At 37.1% G+C, this 16,853-nt stretch overlaps 1 protein-coding gene across 1 annotated transcript; it reads right to left on the bottom strand.

The window, feature by feature from the left end:
- Positions 1–581: 581 nt before the first annotated feature.
- On the bottom strand, positions 582–14,860 carry LOC104411361 (sodium bicarbonate cotransporter 3-like; the record flags this gene model as incomplete). Its single annotated transcript, XM_010021757.1, has 4 exons — positions 582–742; positions 1,778–1,913; positions 3,046–3,189; positions 14,779–14,860. Coding segments are annotated over 4 exons (523 nt in total), but the record flags the coding sequence as incomplete, so codon positions are not given.
- Between the last annotated feature and the right edge of the window lie 1,993 nt (positions 14,861–16,853).

Here is a 16,853-nt window from a genome sequence, read left to right as displayed (position 1 = left end):
TCATATATATATATATATGAGAAAAAGTCTTCAAAGCTGATTTTATAGTATCCAAAATGACCATGTGATGATTAGTGAGGACAAGCAACATAGTAGGTCAAACAACACACACACAAAATCTATTTCTGCTCGTCTCTTACAAAGGTGGAAAAAACCCCAAAACCCAGATGTGCAACAGTCAACTGCACTAATGGCATCAAGTTAACATCAGCCAAACTATGATCAATAACTAGGGTACTAAAGTGCACAAATAAGTCCTAAAATGCTGTAGCAGATATCTATATTTCATCTGTAGAAACAAAAACAAAAAACACATTCAGGAAGTAGAACATAAAGAGAAATTCTGGGCCTCATCCCAAAATATGTAATAAAGGAGGTCCTACTCATCCAGCATAGTTCCCTGTAAGTAAGATTTGTAGGACCAGCTCTTCAGAACTAGAGGAAGAAAACTGCAGTAAGCATGCATATATCTCTTTCTTCAATACAGGATTTTCAAGAACATATAAAGACACCATAAAAACATCTCAAGTTCTAGATTGAAATTTAGGAATAAAATAATTTGTAAAAAGTATTGCTGCAACCTGCTATCTCATCTAACGTGCTTGCTCTCATGTCCAACATGACCGTCCCATTAAGAATACAGCTTCGCAGTTCAAAGAGACTGTGCAGAGACAGAGTTGCTACATAAGGCTTGCTCCATCGATCACCTCCATCTTCAACATCCTCTTCAAATTTCAGCCACCTGAAACACAAACACATATTTGTACTTCTCCTGGAAGACAACACAATTTGGCAAGTAATCCCATTGTTCCCTGTGGCTCCATATAACATGGAGCAGAAAATCCTGTCAGCTCCTACCAGCTTTCATTTTTTAAGACAACCCAACTGACTGACAGTCACAGTATTTTATCAGGCTTTTCAACTGCACTCAACTCTTTCAGGTTTTGCCCATTTTGTTTCTTTTGGTTTGAACAATACCTGTCTACTCACAAGTTCCTGTGAACAGTGTGGGCTTGTGACTTGTTACTTGATTTGCACATCTCAATTTCTTTGGTATTTTAGGAAAACTGTCTGAAACAACACTATATACCATGTCTAAGCCTCTGAGGGTGCTATATCAGACATTTAAGAGCTAGGTAATAGCAATATGTGTAACTATCTATTGATACTCTTTATGACTCACAGGCATTATATAAACTGAACTTCTGCAAAAGTTAGCATGCAATATGGTAACAAGAAGTACTGAATGCAGAAGAATATATTACAAGCCTCTACAACAATGTAGAAGGGAGCAACTTGACCAACAGGGGCCAAAAATAATTGTGGCTGTAATGTTCATGCATACAATCTGCAAAAGATTAATCAAATATTACCCAAGAAGAATGTATGGAAACACCCAATTTTCTTCATGTTTGAGTGAAAAAAATTGACATTAATATATCAGCAGTAATACAGCAAAGAGATTTCTGAGATTGCAGATACTGTGCTCCATGACTGAACACCTGTATTTATACCTAAACAGAGTTGAACCTTTCACAATGCTTGGTATGATCAGTTTCATGAAAGTCAACAAAGAACCAGTAAAAATGAGGGTTTCTTGGGAAACCACACTGATCCTTCCAGAGTTGGAAAACAAGAACGATAGCTTTGTTTTGCTAAGCACAAATTGAGTGAACAACTCGTAAGTTCATGAAAATTCTAACCTAGACCTGGTTTGCAGTTCTTTAAATAAAAATCACTAAAAGATATGCTTTGAAACAATCTACTTCTAGCATACCTAGCCGTTTCTTTCCATTCATATTCTTCTCCATCCCTGAAGCAAAGTTCATCCATTTCAGTGAAGAGATCATGGGGAATGTGTTCATCATCATCTTCAGTACCCAAGATAAACTGCACTCGTTGGGATGGTGTGTCTTGAAGGAAAGGAGAAACCGAACGGTTAAATGAATTCATACTTCTATTATGCATGAAACACCACGTAACAGTTAAATCTCCTGCTCTCAGTTAGAAATATATAGTGTGAGAGTCTGTTCAAGAGGGAAGAGGAACAAAATAAACATGGACATTTCTTTAAAAGGAGGCCCTTTTAAAATTTTTCATTGTTCCTGAAAACAAAACATCTGGAAAATTATGTTTGTGTAACACAAGTACTTTTACATCTTCTATAGATTAACAATATGAAAATAAACATCAACAGCAAAATTGGTTAAAAGGGAACAATTAATATACTGAAGGGCTAGAAACCTTGTTTTCACTTTGAGAACAGAATAAATGATACTACAGTGATACAGACACTAACTAAAGGGGGGGGGTGATTCAATTCTGAACTTGAATCAACAAGAAATGAGTTCTTCAGTACAAACAACATTCATTATCAATTAAGATCTACAGCTGACTGTTTCTACAAACATAAGACCAAATGACAATAATTTGTATTTGGGAGGGGAAGTTTTGAAGATGGACAAAACTAAGAACTGCAGGAGAATGGTGAAAGGAGACCTCTCAAAGCATTCCAATTTGAAAACTCCTTAGTTTCAGGGTAACTGACCCCATGTAGAACACGGCTTTAGTCATAGAAAAGTGACAGTGAACAATGGTGTCTAAACCTAAAACTTAGGAGATAGAACAATAAGGCTGAAATAAATATTTTAACAGATCATTAATCAAATTACTATGGCAAATGCTGCTTTGCAGCTATATTCATACTTTCAAAAATCTTGAGTGACAGAGGAAGAATAATACAAGACTACATAATCTGAATAAAAGTGTCTAATTTAAACACATTTTTATGCTACAGGCAAGTACTATGAATCTCTAGTCTAATCTAATCAGTGCAGGCTGCTGAACATTCACGAAGACAGCTGGATCATGTCCAACTGCTTATGAATTAGATACAACACAACCGTAAAATCCTTGCCTGATTGTACACAGGAGAATTTATTAGTGAGAATAAAAGAAACAGCACAAAACAGGCACCATTTAAGCACAGAGTAACTACTACAAGATCATTTTCAAAGGACACAACTGACACAACAGATTTTTTACCATATGATGGAGATTCTCGGCCATCCTCTCTGTCAGTTTCCTTTTCTTTTTTTCTTTTGTGATGCCTGTGCCCACGATGTCTGTGCCGTCGACGGCCCTGCTTTCCAAATGGGACGTGAACTCCAATATACACAGCTCTGTGGCCTTTTCAAGAAAGTTTAAAAAGAAACAATTAAACAAAAAAATGACCTCCTGCCAAAATTCAGCGTCTTAGTCAAAAAGACAAGGAGTTTGCCAAAAAGAAACCCAAAAGCACTTGGCAAAACCACTTTTAGTGAACCAATATTATAATTTCCTTACTGTCCTTCCCTGGTGCCAAGGAACTAGTGCTATACTCACTCTCCGATAAACTGAATAAAAACATGGCCCAATTTAAGAACTCAGTTGTGAAACCAGTAATGTAGAAACATGAGCTTGACCTGTAACACTGAAAGAAACTACTTGATAAACACCAGCACAATGCAGAGAAATCACGTAATACCCCTCCTGTTTGAAGGGATTCATACCAGGATAGTCCTTACAATGGCAAGATGTAATCTCCTTGTTCAGTTTATGAACTTCATTAAGAAATTACCCATTATTTAGAGTCTGCAAGTTCTCTCTGCTTGAATGAGCTGCCAGTATTTCTTCAAGTAGCATAAGACACACCTAGGTGAACCTGATGTTCAACTATACCATTTAGTATCAGTTTAGGAGCATAAAAGGAACTTGTACTTGGAAACACATGCCAAAACATCAAACAACTTACAAAGAAGGTCAGGTGTGTGTAGGGGGGGTTCTATTCTAGAACTTTTTAATAAATTTAGGGAGCACATCTCAAATTAATACATACTACTACTTAAAATGTGTACTTTGAACATCTTGGTTTTTCTTTGACCTTTCACATTAAGGCAATGCTAGCATCAATGACTTGGTAATAGAAATCAATCAGCAGACTGTTATGAATATATTACTACCATGTTTCCTGTAATGGAGTCAGCGTATACAATAACCTTTTCAACTCCTTTTTAAACAATCTCAGGAAGACACATATTAACTATAAGCCTGGAGTTAACAGTAAATACTTTGTGTTTCATACTGCAGAAGAGTTATTACAGAAAACTGACATTAAAAAAAGAGGAAAAGGAAGTGGGTTTCCAGCTCTTAGACAGATGTAAATTCAGCAGATTTATACAAAACAAGCAAGCCTCAGGACTTGTGACTGTACACCACATACATGCATGTAGATACACTAGATTAAGCATACTGAAAAATTCTGCTGATTACAGAGCCTTAAAGAAATAAGAAGTGGTAGTACGTCAAACTTGTTTTCCAAGAAAACAATCTTTAAACCCCAAAAGATATATGAAACTTTCATAAAGCAAAAATCAGTAATAATCATAGAATCACCAAATAGTTTGGGTCAGAAGAGACCTTCAAAAGTCATCTAGTCCAACTGCCCTGCAATGAGAAGGGACATCAACTCAATCACATCCAGCCGGGCCTTGAATGTCTCCAGGGATGGTGCATCCACCACCTCTCTGGGTACCTGTTCCAGTATTTTACCATCCTCATTGTAAAGAATTTCTTCCTCTTTTAGTTTAAAACCATCACCCCTCGTGTCACAACAGGCCGGGCTAAAAAGTCTCTCCTCACCTTCAAGTGAGGCCCCTTTCAAGTACTAAATGGTCACAATAAGGTCTCCCCAGAACCTTCTCCAGGCTGAACAACCCCAACTCTCTTAGCCTTAATAGGAGAGGTGTTCCATCTCTCTGATGTATTTTGTAACCCTCCTCTGGACCATCATAATGCATGAGTAAGTTCAACTCTGTAATCTCATTAATTTGGTCAAGATTCCTTTTCAAATTACAAACAGCTGATTCTTGACAGAATTCCAACTAGTTTTTAATTAGAGTTGACTGATTGGTACTATGACCAAATTTAAAATTGGGTATATTAAAAGCTATTTGTTTCCATTTAAGAGTGGAAAATAGATTAATTTGCTGAAGCATTCATCAGTCCTATTTATAAACAAAGACTTTTCTTTTGTGAGATTCTTCTGACAAGAACGCTCAGGCCCTGCCAAGGCAGCCTGACATCCACCCTCCACAACTACTATGCACAATGCAATTCCCAGAAAAGCAGTGCAAATGTGACACCTAAACATAAATCAGTGCACTTGATACATAAGATGACTAGGTGGCACCATTAACAATGGTCACGTTACTGATGCCATCATGATAAAATAATCTTGTATATAGGGAAAGCAAAAGCACCAGCTTCAAAAGTCACTGCATTACTTACCACATCCCACTCAAAGCTGTTGGGTGCAACCAAGTGACCCACCACTCATTGCAAATGCTGTTACCATCCCTGTTAGAATTTTTGATTTGTTTTATGTACTGAATTATCAAGTATTAAACTTGTATATACACTTATATATAAACAGTTTTAGTTGTCAAAGTGTGGTTTTTTGCAGGAACTCTTTTTTCCTAGGAGAAACTCAAATGTTTTTCCAGTAATAAGGAATTTTATATTATTAAAAATATTTTAAGTAGTCTGATGAGACTTATTTTAAGCATATGTTTTGATCATTACACAGAAAACTTGCAGGTGATTACTTCCTAGAAAATTTCAGGAATTTCTGAAATTGTTCAAGATTTTACTTCCTGAAAAATTAGAAGGACTTCCGTATTTTCATCTCTTGCTGTTTCCACAAATTAAGACAAAAATCCCACATTGCTTTCTGTGCTGAACAACAAACAAAAATCCCATACAATCCCATACAAAAAGGGCCTCCATCTTAAACAATTCACACTCTATTGCAAAAATTAGTCCTTGTAATTGTGTGATCATCTTCATAGTCAAAGACCACGTTGCTGCATGGAGGAGAGGTGGAACAAGTAAACAAGAAGTCCCTTGTTTATCTCCCTCGACAAAATGGCAGTCTGACTGAATAGTTTAAGTAGAAAAGTTTGGAAGGGAGCAGATATGTTGCAAATGGACAGGAAAAAAGCTAGGGAAAACAGAGCTGAAATAAGCAACAAAACAAATACATTTTTAGACAACCTGTGACCATAGCAAATTGCTTTCCTACCCAAAATGCACTGACCTCTCAGCTATTACTATGTCCAGATACCTCCCAGCTGCTTCAAGGCACACTTAACTTAGCAGGTACTGCCAACTTAGTCCTCAACCTGGGCAGCCAGCCCACAACCTACAACATTTGTTATTACTTTCTACTCTAGAAGGAAACTTTAAGTGCCTTCTCACTACCCCACCACAAAGACAGGGGTATGGGCTATCCTACAATTCAGCCCGTGCTGCCCAGAAGCGAACGTGTGAATGGGTATTTCCTCAGATAGACACTGTCTTGAAGCAAATGTGAACCAAGAATACCTTCCCCAAACCACTTCTGTACATGCAAAGTGACCAGACTGCTATACCTGCCACTGTATTTTGGGTCTATTGTAAAGTGCTGACAAACAAGATGATTTTCAGTGGTTATTAAGTAAAATGCATCACAATCCAATGTAATAATATCAGAATAACTTCAAGAAAACAACTTGATGATGAAAAAGAGCCTCTGAATTGCTGTTTTTGGGTTTTTTTCTTTCTTGGAGCAAGCATGAGGGGTGTCAGTACACTAGACTAACCAAGAAAAGTTTGGCTATTGCAAACAGCTTATGAGGGTATCAGCTTTATGAAAACAACCTCCTTTTTGGTACCATGGACATGCATAAACAAAGACATCTCCACTACCACCTATGAAATCCAAACCTACTGCTGTTCAGTATACTACCACCATTACCCACAAACATGATGCAGATAAATTCAACTCCAAAAGGCAGGGCAAAACTGCATAATAAAAGTTGGACAAGCTTAACCTTAATTCTAATTCCACAAAGCAAAGCACTGAGAAGCCCTCTAAAAATAAAAACAGCTGTATTGAGTAGGCCTGTGTTCCCTTCAGTTTCATTTTTCAGAGAGGACATTTATTAATGTTTGCAGATGCACAGATAATGTTTACTTACAAACAGAATTTTAAAGGAAAATCAAAACAAAAACACAGGGACTTTCCCCATCCATTTCACACCCCCTTTCCCCATTCCCAATGAATTTGCTGAGTAAACTTACACCTTACAGCCTTTCTCCCTGGCCATAAAAAGCCAGAAAGGCAAGCAATACAATAGCAATGGAGACAAAATTAACTCTAAAAAGGCTGGAATTCATATTACTAGCAACAGTGTTCTGAAAAGAACATAACCTTTTACTTGAATATTGTTTCTAAAAGCTTGAAATTATATGACCTTCAAAGCTTTATTCACACAAACATCTGTACCACAATACCACTCTCAAGCAAAGCTTGTCACAGAATTACTTTAAACCAATAACCAACAGCATTTGTAAACAGCCTGATACTAAATTTAGTAATACAGACCTCAAGAGATAGTTGTTCATTTTAATCTAACACGACTTTATCTGAGCTTAGCTGTTCAAATCCACCAGGAGTATTTACTACTTAAGGTCCTTATCAGTATGAAACAAATTTTAATGCTAGGAGCATGCTCCATCACATGGTTGGTCTTACTCTAAAAGTCAATTTATATCAAGACCTATAAAACAGACAGAATAGAAAATGCCCCAAAGCCCCTAAGAAAGCGGTAATAGAAGACATATAAAGTCCGAGAGAGGTCAAAACCACGTATCTGAAAATTGCTCTCCTGTGACAACCCTTTAAATACAATTCCACAAAGAACTTTTTTTCCAACCATCATTTTATTAGCTGGGCACCTTTTAAGCTTCATAAAAGAAGGACATTCTTCCCATGTTAATGAGTGAGAGAGCAAAGAGAATCAATATATATGTGAATTCTCAAATCTCATTACTTACAAATTTGAAATGCAGACAGCATATATTAATTACAGTTATATGTGATATCTGGAAGTGGGCTATCTGGTCTGATCTTGCTCAAAGTACAGCCAACTTCAAAGCTAAAGCCATCTTTTTGATCCGGTTGGTCAGGATGACAAACAGCCAAGCTTTGAGTATCTATAAGGATAGATACTCTACAGCCTCTCTGGGCAACCTATTCCAACATATAACAACACACTACCTGAAACAAGTATCTTAATATCCAATCAGCACTTCCAGTAAATACTGTATTTTCTGTGTGGTCCCCTTTACCCTTTTCACTATGCACCTCCAAGAAGAGTCTGATTCCATCTTCTCCATAAGCTACCAATAGTCTGCTGAAGACAAAAACATAGTGGCAAGAACTATCATTCTTCCAAAAATCATCAAATAATAATCTGAAGATAAATCATTTATTTTACATGGAAGCCTTTATTTATTTAAATAGTGTCATAATCTATCTTGTCCCAGCACAGCACTTTCTAGTATGGAAAAAACTGGAGGATCTGTGGGAAAGATCTGAATCTGTTCCTGAAGACCATAAAATGGGGGAAAAAAGCAGCTGTTCAAATGCCTTCTAACTTGCATCCCCAAACACATTATCCTAGTAGGAAGCATTTGAAACCTCTCATGCCTTAGCATTAATTCCCAGAAAACACCTGCACACACAAAAACAAGCTCAGTGTAATTTATTAGCACAATTTCTGCATTTTCTGTCACAGGTCTGCTCCAAAGGTAGAAGCACACATACGGGAAAAATAATTTTAGGTGGACGGAAGAAATAAAGAGAACAAGAAAGTCTTTTCATGCCCCAAAGAACTTCACAGCCCGAAGGTCTTCTCCAAATATCCTCTGCTTTGGTGAAACTTAAGGAACGAATAGGAAGGAACGTTTTATTATGCAACCTCTGGAAATACTCTCCAGTCAGTAATTCACTGAAAATACTGCTACTATGCTAATTTTCTCATTTTATAGTTAAAAGTAATGCCACAATTCTGATATCTACAGGTACAATCTACAATCTAATATTCATACAGAAGTTCTTAGTGTGAGACATAAACTAAATATATCAAAATAAACATCTTCTTTTATGAACTTCTCTCACACAAAACATCCCCAAGAAACAGTCAGATTATTTTTCTAAGAAATTAACATTGTAAAAGTGAATATAAAATATTTTCATATAATCTTGGTCTTCCAATTAAAACTTCAGTGTTACGGCCGTACTACCTGAATAACAGTCTTATGTATATTTCAGGTTATACAAATGCAGTTAGTTACCTTTGCATAAAATTCCTGATGCTGTCTGAATAGAAACATTACATCTCAAAATAATAAATGGAAAAAAAAAAAAAGCTAGGATAAAAGCTTACTTCTCCAAGAATATTTTCCTTAGAGCAGAACAGAAAACCATACCACACAGATTTATGTAACATATATACATTATGCCTTTTAAACAAAAATAAAATCAAAATAGGAAAACTATTGTTATTCTAAATAATTACTTACAATAGATACAAAAATGTTGACTTAGTTTCAGTATGAAAACTACTACTCAGTCCCAACTCAGTCAGAAGGATTGTGAAGTTGGCAATCACCTTAAAGAAGGCAAGATAAAACATCCTGTCAACAGCCATCCATCAACTGGGGTATGCAGAAGGGCTTCTCAGCTGCTGGGACCATTCCACAAATAAGAAATTAACAAGTGTCTCAAGGACACTCATTAAGGTCTGTTTCAAGAATAATAAGTAATTTCCCTCAAAGATGAGGACAACAGTGGTATCAAAACCGCTAATTTTTTTAACCTTATACAATTACTATCTAGCTAAAGAATCCAAGTTTTGGGGTGCAATAGTCTACGCTTTTTATACTCAGCTATTGTTAGGTTACCACCATAATGTCTTACAATGTAAAAACGTTAAAAATCTCTTACCTCAAGTAACTTCTACTAAGCTTCACTTGACAGGAGCTTACAGTACGTCCTTCCAGTAATTTGCAAGTAATTTAACATGCAAGTAAGAATTCAAAATTTATAGTAATTTCTAAGTACTGTGTTGGGCAGAATCAGAAGCAACTTCCAAAAACAATGTTCTAGAAATCAGAAATAACCCCCTGCCCCAAAACCTACAGCACACCAATACTGAAAACTGTGTCTAGACACTTTGGGTGCCCTATTGAGTTTGGGGAGTTGGACTAGATGATCTCCAAAGGACCCTTCCAACCCTAATGATTCTGTGAAAACTCTGTGAAATTAATAGGACATGAAGTCCCGAACTGTATAATGCAGGATTTCCATAGCAAAACACAATAATAACTAAATTTTCAACACAGGTGATGAAGGTGTAGCAGTGCAGCCTAATTCCAAATACTTAATCAAGATTGCATTAAAAAATCATACAAGGAAAACATCCTCAATTTTTGCGACTTCTAGAGAAGGGCTGACCACAGGTAACATTTGTTTCTGAACGATAAGGACAAAACAATTTATCCTGCACCAGCTATCAGCACAACTGGTGCAAGTGAACATTGTGTTGAAGTTGCATATGACTCGGAGCATGTCTCATATACCTCACTAACTGCTGTAACCAAACACACATGGTTTTGCTTGCTCTCAATTCAACTCAAACCAAGCAGCAAGCAAGATCATCTTTCCAATTCACTGGATGAGAGGTGGTCTGCAAGAATTATTAATGACCATCCCAAATTACCTTTGTTTTCAGAATTAGTTACATATTTTTCAACTTTTTGACCACATAAAAAGATACAACTTAATAAGATTTACAGAACTATTACTGGAGTTTTTAACAGCTGCAATTTAGATGCTTCTGAAGGGTAGAATCGTAAACCTGACACCTCAAAACAGAAAATAAAATAATAAACCTAAAATTAAAAACATAAATTCTACCACCAGGCAACACTTAAGTTCTCTTAGTTCTCCAAAGCCCTTTCATAACACTGAAACTATTTCTAACTACTCGTAACACATGAAACTGCAAAACACTTGCAAAATAAGTCTTCCAGTTAAATATATAATTTCCACTTCTAGAGAATAAACAAATGCATGATTAATTACTTGTGCTTATCAACTAAGATTAATTGAAAAGCACTGCTGTTTTCTTAAAGAAAAATAAGGCTCTAATCCATCAAGGTATCACAGGGTCACTTGAAATGTAAACACTACTTACACCTGCAACAGAGTAGTGCGAGAGTCAAGTAGCTACTATTAAATCATCTTAATTCTTGAAAGCTGCTTCTTGGATTTATGCCACAGAAAACTGTTGAGACACATACTCTTGACCTCAGATTGTTTCTGGAACACAACTTCCGTTATGTCTAAACTCCTTATCTCTGCTATGTCTGTAACTGGTCTGCTAAGAGTAACAGAACATGTAATTTTTCCTTTAAACTGCATCTAGTAAATGTATTCTCAAATCAAGGTGGAAAATTAGCTACACATTTTAAAAGATAGATCCTGGCAATACGGTAATATAAAGCCAAACTTATCAACTCTGGTTTAAGAAAGCTTTCCTTAAACGTGGTTCTTAACACTAAATGCCTTTTAAAAGATGGCATAAAACACCTCTGCCATTAATATTCTTGCCTTATTTCCAACTCCTGGCCTTACTTTGTTATTAATCTCATTCATTGCAGCTCAGAGTCTGGCATCAAGTTAAGAACATGAGGTACTCTTAAAAATGTTATTTTAAGATGTTATTCCCCTTTCTAGCCCTTCCGTAAACTGACATTTGTTATTTCAAAGTAAGGTCTTAGAGCTTCATTAAAGAGCAGTACCTTTCTTTAGTACACACAGAGTCTGCCCACAATTGCAGATTACCATCTCTATCCATCACTCAAAGGAAGAGAGTTATGAAACAAGTAGCCTGTGCCTAACCTTTCTAACCAAAACACTGTCACTCCCAATCTGCACCACACTTTCCCAGCTACCATAAATAGAATGCAGAACTTGAGAAGTCCTGGCTCCAAAATCTATTTTCCCCTTTAGCATCTGGCCCTCTTTCCACTAATATTTCATCACAAAGTTTCCAGAAAATGAAAGCAACCAATACTGACAACACCGAGAAAATTTTGCTGTAGTAGAATTATGCCTTCTACAGCATCAAAACAATCAACATTAGTTTGTACGGGCTCTAAAACAGGTAAGTATCACCTGTCCATTCTGGCTCTTAAGGGTTTGGTGCTTCACATAGAATCATAGAATGGTTTGGGTTGGAAAGGACCTTAAGATCATCTAGTTCAAACCCCCCCTGCCATGGGCAGGGATGCCTCACATCATAGTTCAGCTGCCTCTCCTTGAAAATGAAGCAACACACATTTCTGGAAAGGTTCCAAATTCCTAGAACTCCTAGAACTAGTCACAAGAAAAACTAGTTGGAACACTGGACTGAAACAGCTTCAGGTCTTAACATACTTACAATACCTAATGCTTGATTATAAGTCTTCCTATGCCTACAAGAAAACCTTCACAAGTCAGTAATGAAAACTAATACTATCCAGAGGTTTCCTACTGCTAACAAACAATTCCAGTTCTCCCCTTGTCAGACCTTAATACCAGAATTAAAAACAAAACCCCAAAATCCCACATACCTACTTTAAACATATTAGCTTATAAATAATGATCTTATCAACAAAGAGAGCTTTAAGTTCACATGAATTTATCCTCTAAAACACCCTGAATCTAAAGAATCTCTTCTGGTGAAACTCAGCAAAGATAACCAAGAGTCATAAACAGCTGTACTTACATACCTTTCTCTTTCGCACAGGAAAGACCTCTTGTTCTTACTTTGGAACAGTTTCCACTGATAAAGGTCAATACATGCCATCCCTCCCCTCCCCACTCTACCACTAAAAAAAGAAGAACTAAAAAAAAAGGAACAATTTTCTTACAAATATATAAGATACTAAAAAATATATGTCATCACCAAAAGTAGTTCCCACTTATGTGTAAAAATGTGTGCCTAACTGAAGCTTCAGATATGCAATAAACCTACTGGAATAAATTTTTCTTGTTAGATAACTTATTAGTTATTTAACCTCAGTATAGCCCCCGTCTAGGTCACATCAAAGAGAGAAGCGGCCAGAGGAAACATAAGGCTGCACAGCTAAGAACAAGGTGAAGACAGTGAGATCTCCTCATCTCCTCCTTTCAACAGCTGTTATGTTGAATCAATTGCTCATGAAACATTAGTCTCAGTTTCACCTTAAGATAGGTATTTCCCATAGTCAGCAATACAAATGTTTGAATTGCCCCCAGCAGCCTGAACCCCCTCCCTTCTCATCCAGGATCTTATGCAAGTACAGTGTTGTACTAGCTGAAGCACTCCCGCAAACGTGCTACAGAAGAGCCTGTGGAAGTGATCTGGCTGCAAGTTCCCATGTCATTCTTGGTATTTGAGGCATTACAGCTGTTCATGCTGCTGCATGGCACACTACTCAAGCTGAATGCCTGCTTCCCCTTAACCCCTGCCTCCCTGCATAACACACATTCTTTTTTTGGGTCCTCTCCCAGACAAAAGCAAGAGAAGGAAATGAAAGAAGAGACAGCTTAAATCTGCACTGAAGATTGAACTGCAGAAACAGACACAGCTGTGGTTTCACCACAGCTCAACCCTATTTAAATTGGCATTGCTGCAGCCTCCACCACTGTACCTCTCAGCCTCGTATTCACACTTCCTTCCTCTGCTCAGCACTGGTACACATCCATCTGTGTGGCAAACTGGCTTGGGGTGCTCAGCTCCTGAGATCTTTCTTACTATTTTCCTTTATCAGGACTGTTACATTACCTGCTGGCTTAAGATACTTAACCAGGCTTGTGGCACATACAGTCAGACAAACAGAAGTGTCAGTACAAGACAGAAAACAGTACTAGGCTGAAAGAAACAAATCAAGAGTATGACTGCAACATCAAAAAACAACTTTAATCACTCTAAACTGTATAAGAAAATGTGACAGCAACTTAAATCAACTTTTCTCAGCTAGAAACTGCTGCTCTAATGGCTCTCCAGTGTTCGGAAGCAGTAGAGTATCAGGAAATACTGCTTAGTGAATCTACTGATAATCTTCTAGCATTTGCAAATGTTAATTAAGCTTCAAAACGTGCTATGTGAAAGGTGAATAAACAAGGACTTTTAATACCGGATCTCCGTAGCTTTTTCCTCTGGCACCCATGAATCTACTCCAATCTACTTCCTTTTCAAGCCAGTAAGAACTTGTATGCTAGATGAAGTATCTAATTTTGAATTTTGCTATATGAAACTAGCTCAATGCTATTTTTGTTGCTAAAGGCAGGATCCTGAGTCAAAATAACAAAGACTAACAGGATTCCATAATGCTTTAGCTGACTGCAGACTGCAGAGTTTACCATGGAACTAGAAGCACTGTTAATGGTTCAGCCTCGGTATTTGAAGTGTGTGACCACACTCGCAATGGTACTTCACTTTCAGAAAACAAAATAAACATCTCCCTCACAGCCCCCATTTCCTGAGCTTTGATTCTGCAGAACTGACATCGTTCATGCTGGGAAATGACCTACTGACAGCAATCATTTTTTTCTAACCTACAGTCTCAAAAGCAAGCTTTCCTTGAAAAAGTTTCCTGCATTTTTAATTGTTTGGTTTTTTTTCGGTTTCAGGGTTGTTTGGTTTTTTTTGTGATAGATTTGAATAACAGTGAGTATTTATTAACATGCCCAGAGACAAAAACAGGGAAACAGGGCACATTGTCTGCTGTTCAGTGATTTATTCCCAGAATTTCATCATGGCTGTAAAATTCCAATTCCTTTTAGCTGTACAGAAAGCAAACAGAAAATCACCACAAACTTACTCTCTAGTTCTTCTTTCTCAAAGTTTGTGTTGATAGTAGAGCTGATTTTGCCCATATCCACAACAGCTTCTTCATCGTGACCCTGAAGAAACAAGATGCAAGTTTGAGTTAAAACTAAACAGAAGTAATTTTTTCTGAATTCGTATATTCTGCAATCCTGAAGCTCTTTGTCAAAGTTGTCTAAAACAACAACACGCTTTTACCTCTTATAAACTGAGAAAAAAAAATGTTACTGCAAATCTACCCATCCAATTCCTGAGGAAAACATCACCCTGAACTGAAGGAAACACAGAGTAATCAACAGATGCCACGCAATTGCCTTTTGCATTGCTCTTGATTTCGTATCATGGATCAGAACATACTTTTCAGGAATGGGATTCTTTCAAGTTTATGTTCAACAGCACTGAATCTACTTCAATAAAATAACCAGCAAATAAAAGTTACATAAGTTAACATGAGGACAATTCTGGTGTGAGATTTTCCAGCACAAATAAGAAGCTTTTGTGAACCAAAGGTGATACAAAGGGTGGCAAAAGAGCAGTGTAACTTAACCTGGGGTCCTCCCTACACCAACAGGTTTAGGAAAATCAAAATATCTGTTTCACTCAGGTTTCAACAGACACCTTGTTAACAACACTCCTATTAAATCACATTTTTTATGCACAAGGTTAGAAAACAGCAAGTGCAAGATGATTTGTTCAGATTCCATTACTACTGAAACCATACCACCCATAATGCAAAAGCACAGTCCCCTAATCACACTTCGCACTTCACTAAAGCAGACCTTTAAACACTGCCTTTTGCTCACTCTTGAAAATAACTGAGCAATAGTAGTCTTATAAATTCACCTCAGACTTGACACCAGAACTACATTGAAGTTGCCTTTCTTCAAATGTTTGCATTCTTTAGAACACAGTCCACTTGTAACAGCTCACAAATTACAGCCTACTGGCAGAAGGCTGGAGGTTCTCCAGAAGAACTAACCTAAGGGTAATGCTTTACTTTACATCTAACTGTGTGTAAGGGCAGGCTTGCTGCTAAAGAATACTGTCCCTGCACTTTCTGCATGATCCATCCATCATGAAGTCAGATGCAAAGAGCTGAAGCAACTGATTTGAATTTTTTTAAATATTTTTCTGAACAACTTAATCAGTTTTCCATTAGCTCAGTTCACCAAAGTGACTTTTCTTGTGGCCATAACAGCTAGATCCACCACAAATAAATCTGTTTGATCACCACTTCTGGCAGCAGTCCACTGGTACATTAACATTGATCAATGTGGGATCTGTGACAGTGGTTTTTCTGAGCTAAAAACAGAAACCTAAATCAGGAGTCTTATAGGGACGGGGAACCCCAACAGTGTTGACATTCACCTAAACTTTGATCTTTGAATTATTCCATAGTGCAATGCTTTATATATAGAGCAAGTTGGTCATCTCACAGGGAAGTGACAAGGATGAGAAACAACGTGTGTAACAGCTACAAGCTAAAAAAATGATCACAACTCCTTCATCTTAATAAAATAGGTATTTATTATACTGCATTGTGTGCACATACACACACACAAAGAAAATACTAATATTTGTTTGACTATTGAGGAAAGTAAAGAATATGAAGATGAAAAATGGCACATATAAGAAAAAAATTTCAGATGAGTTTTAAGATAAAAGCAGTTAGACCACAAGAAAAAAAAAGAGTGGTAGATGGCCAAATCAAGTTCTGAAAACTAAATAAAGGTTGTTTCTGAGCTGTCCCCCTAAAAATGGTGTTTTCAAGACAGGTATTACACAGCAGAAGTGGAGTCTTGCATGAATGCTAGGAAAATTTAGAACTCCTGCACACTCCAGACAGCTACAATTAAATAACTCAGGTGATTAAACCAAAGCCAGATCTGATGGGCAAATCTGCCAAAACGCTACAAGGATCTATTAATGAAGAAGTGGCAGAAATTCTCAAAGCGTCACAGTAATAAAAAGGAGGGTGGGGACATGATGGGTCGTACACTCCTGGCTCCTCCACCCTCAAAAGCCCTGTAGAAGATGCCTTCATAATGTAACTGGACTCTGCTCTCTCTT

This window comes from Nestor notabilis, unplaced genomic scaffold (genome assembly GCF_000696875.1).
Source record: "Nestor notabilis isolate BGI_N333 unplaced genomic scaffold, ASM69687v1 scaffold6359, whole genome shotgun sequence".
In the NCBI taxonomy this organism is placed as follows: Eukaryota; Metazoa; Chordata; class Aves; order Psittaciformes; family Psittacidae; genus Nestor; species Nestor notabilis.
This window is presented reverse-complemented; position numbering and strand designations above follow the sequence as displayed.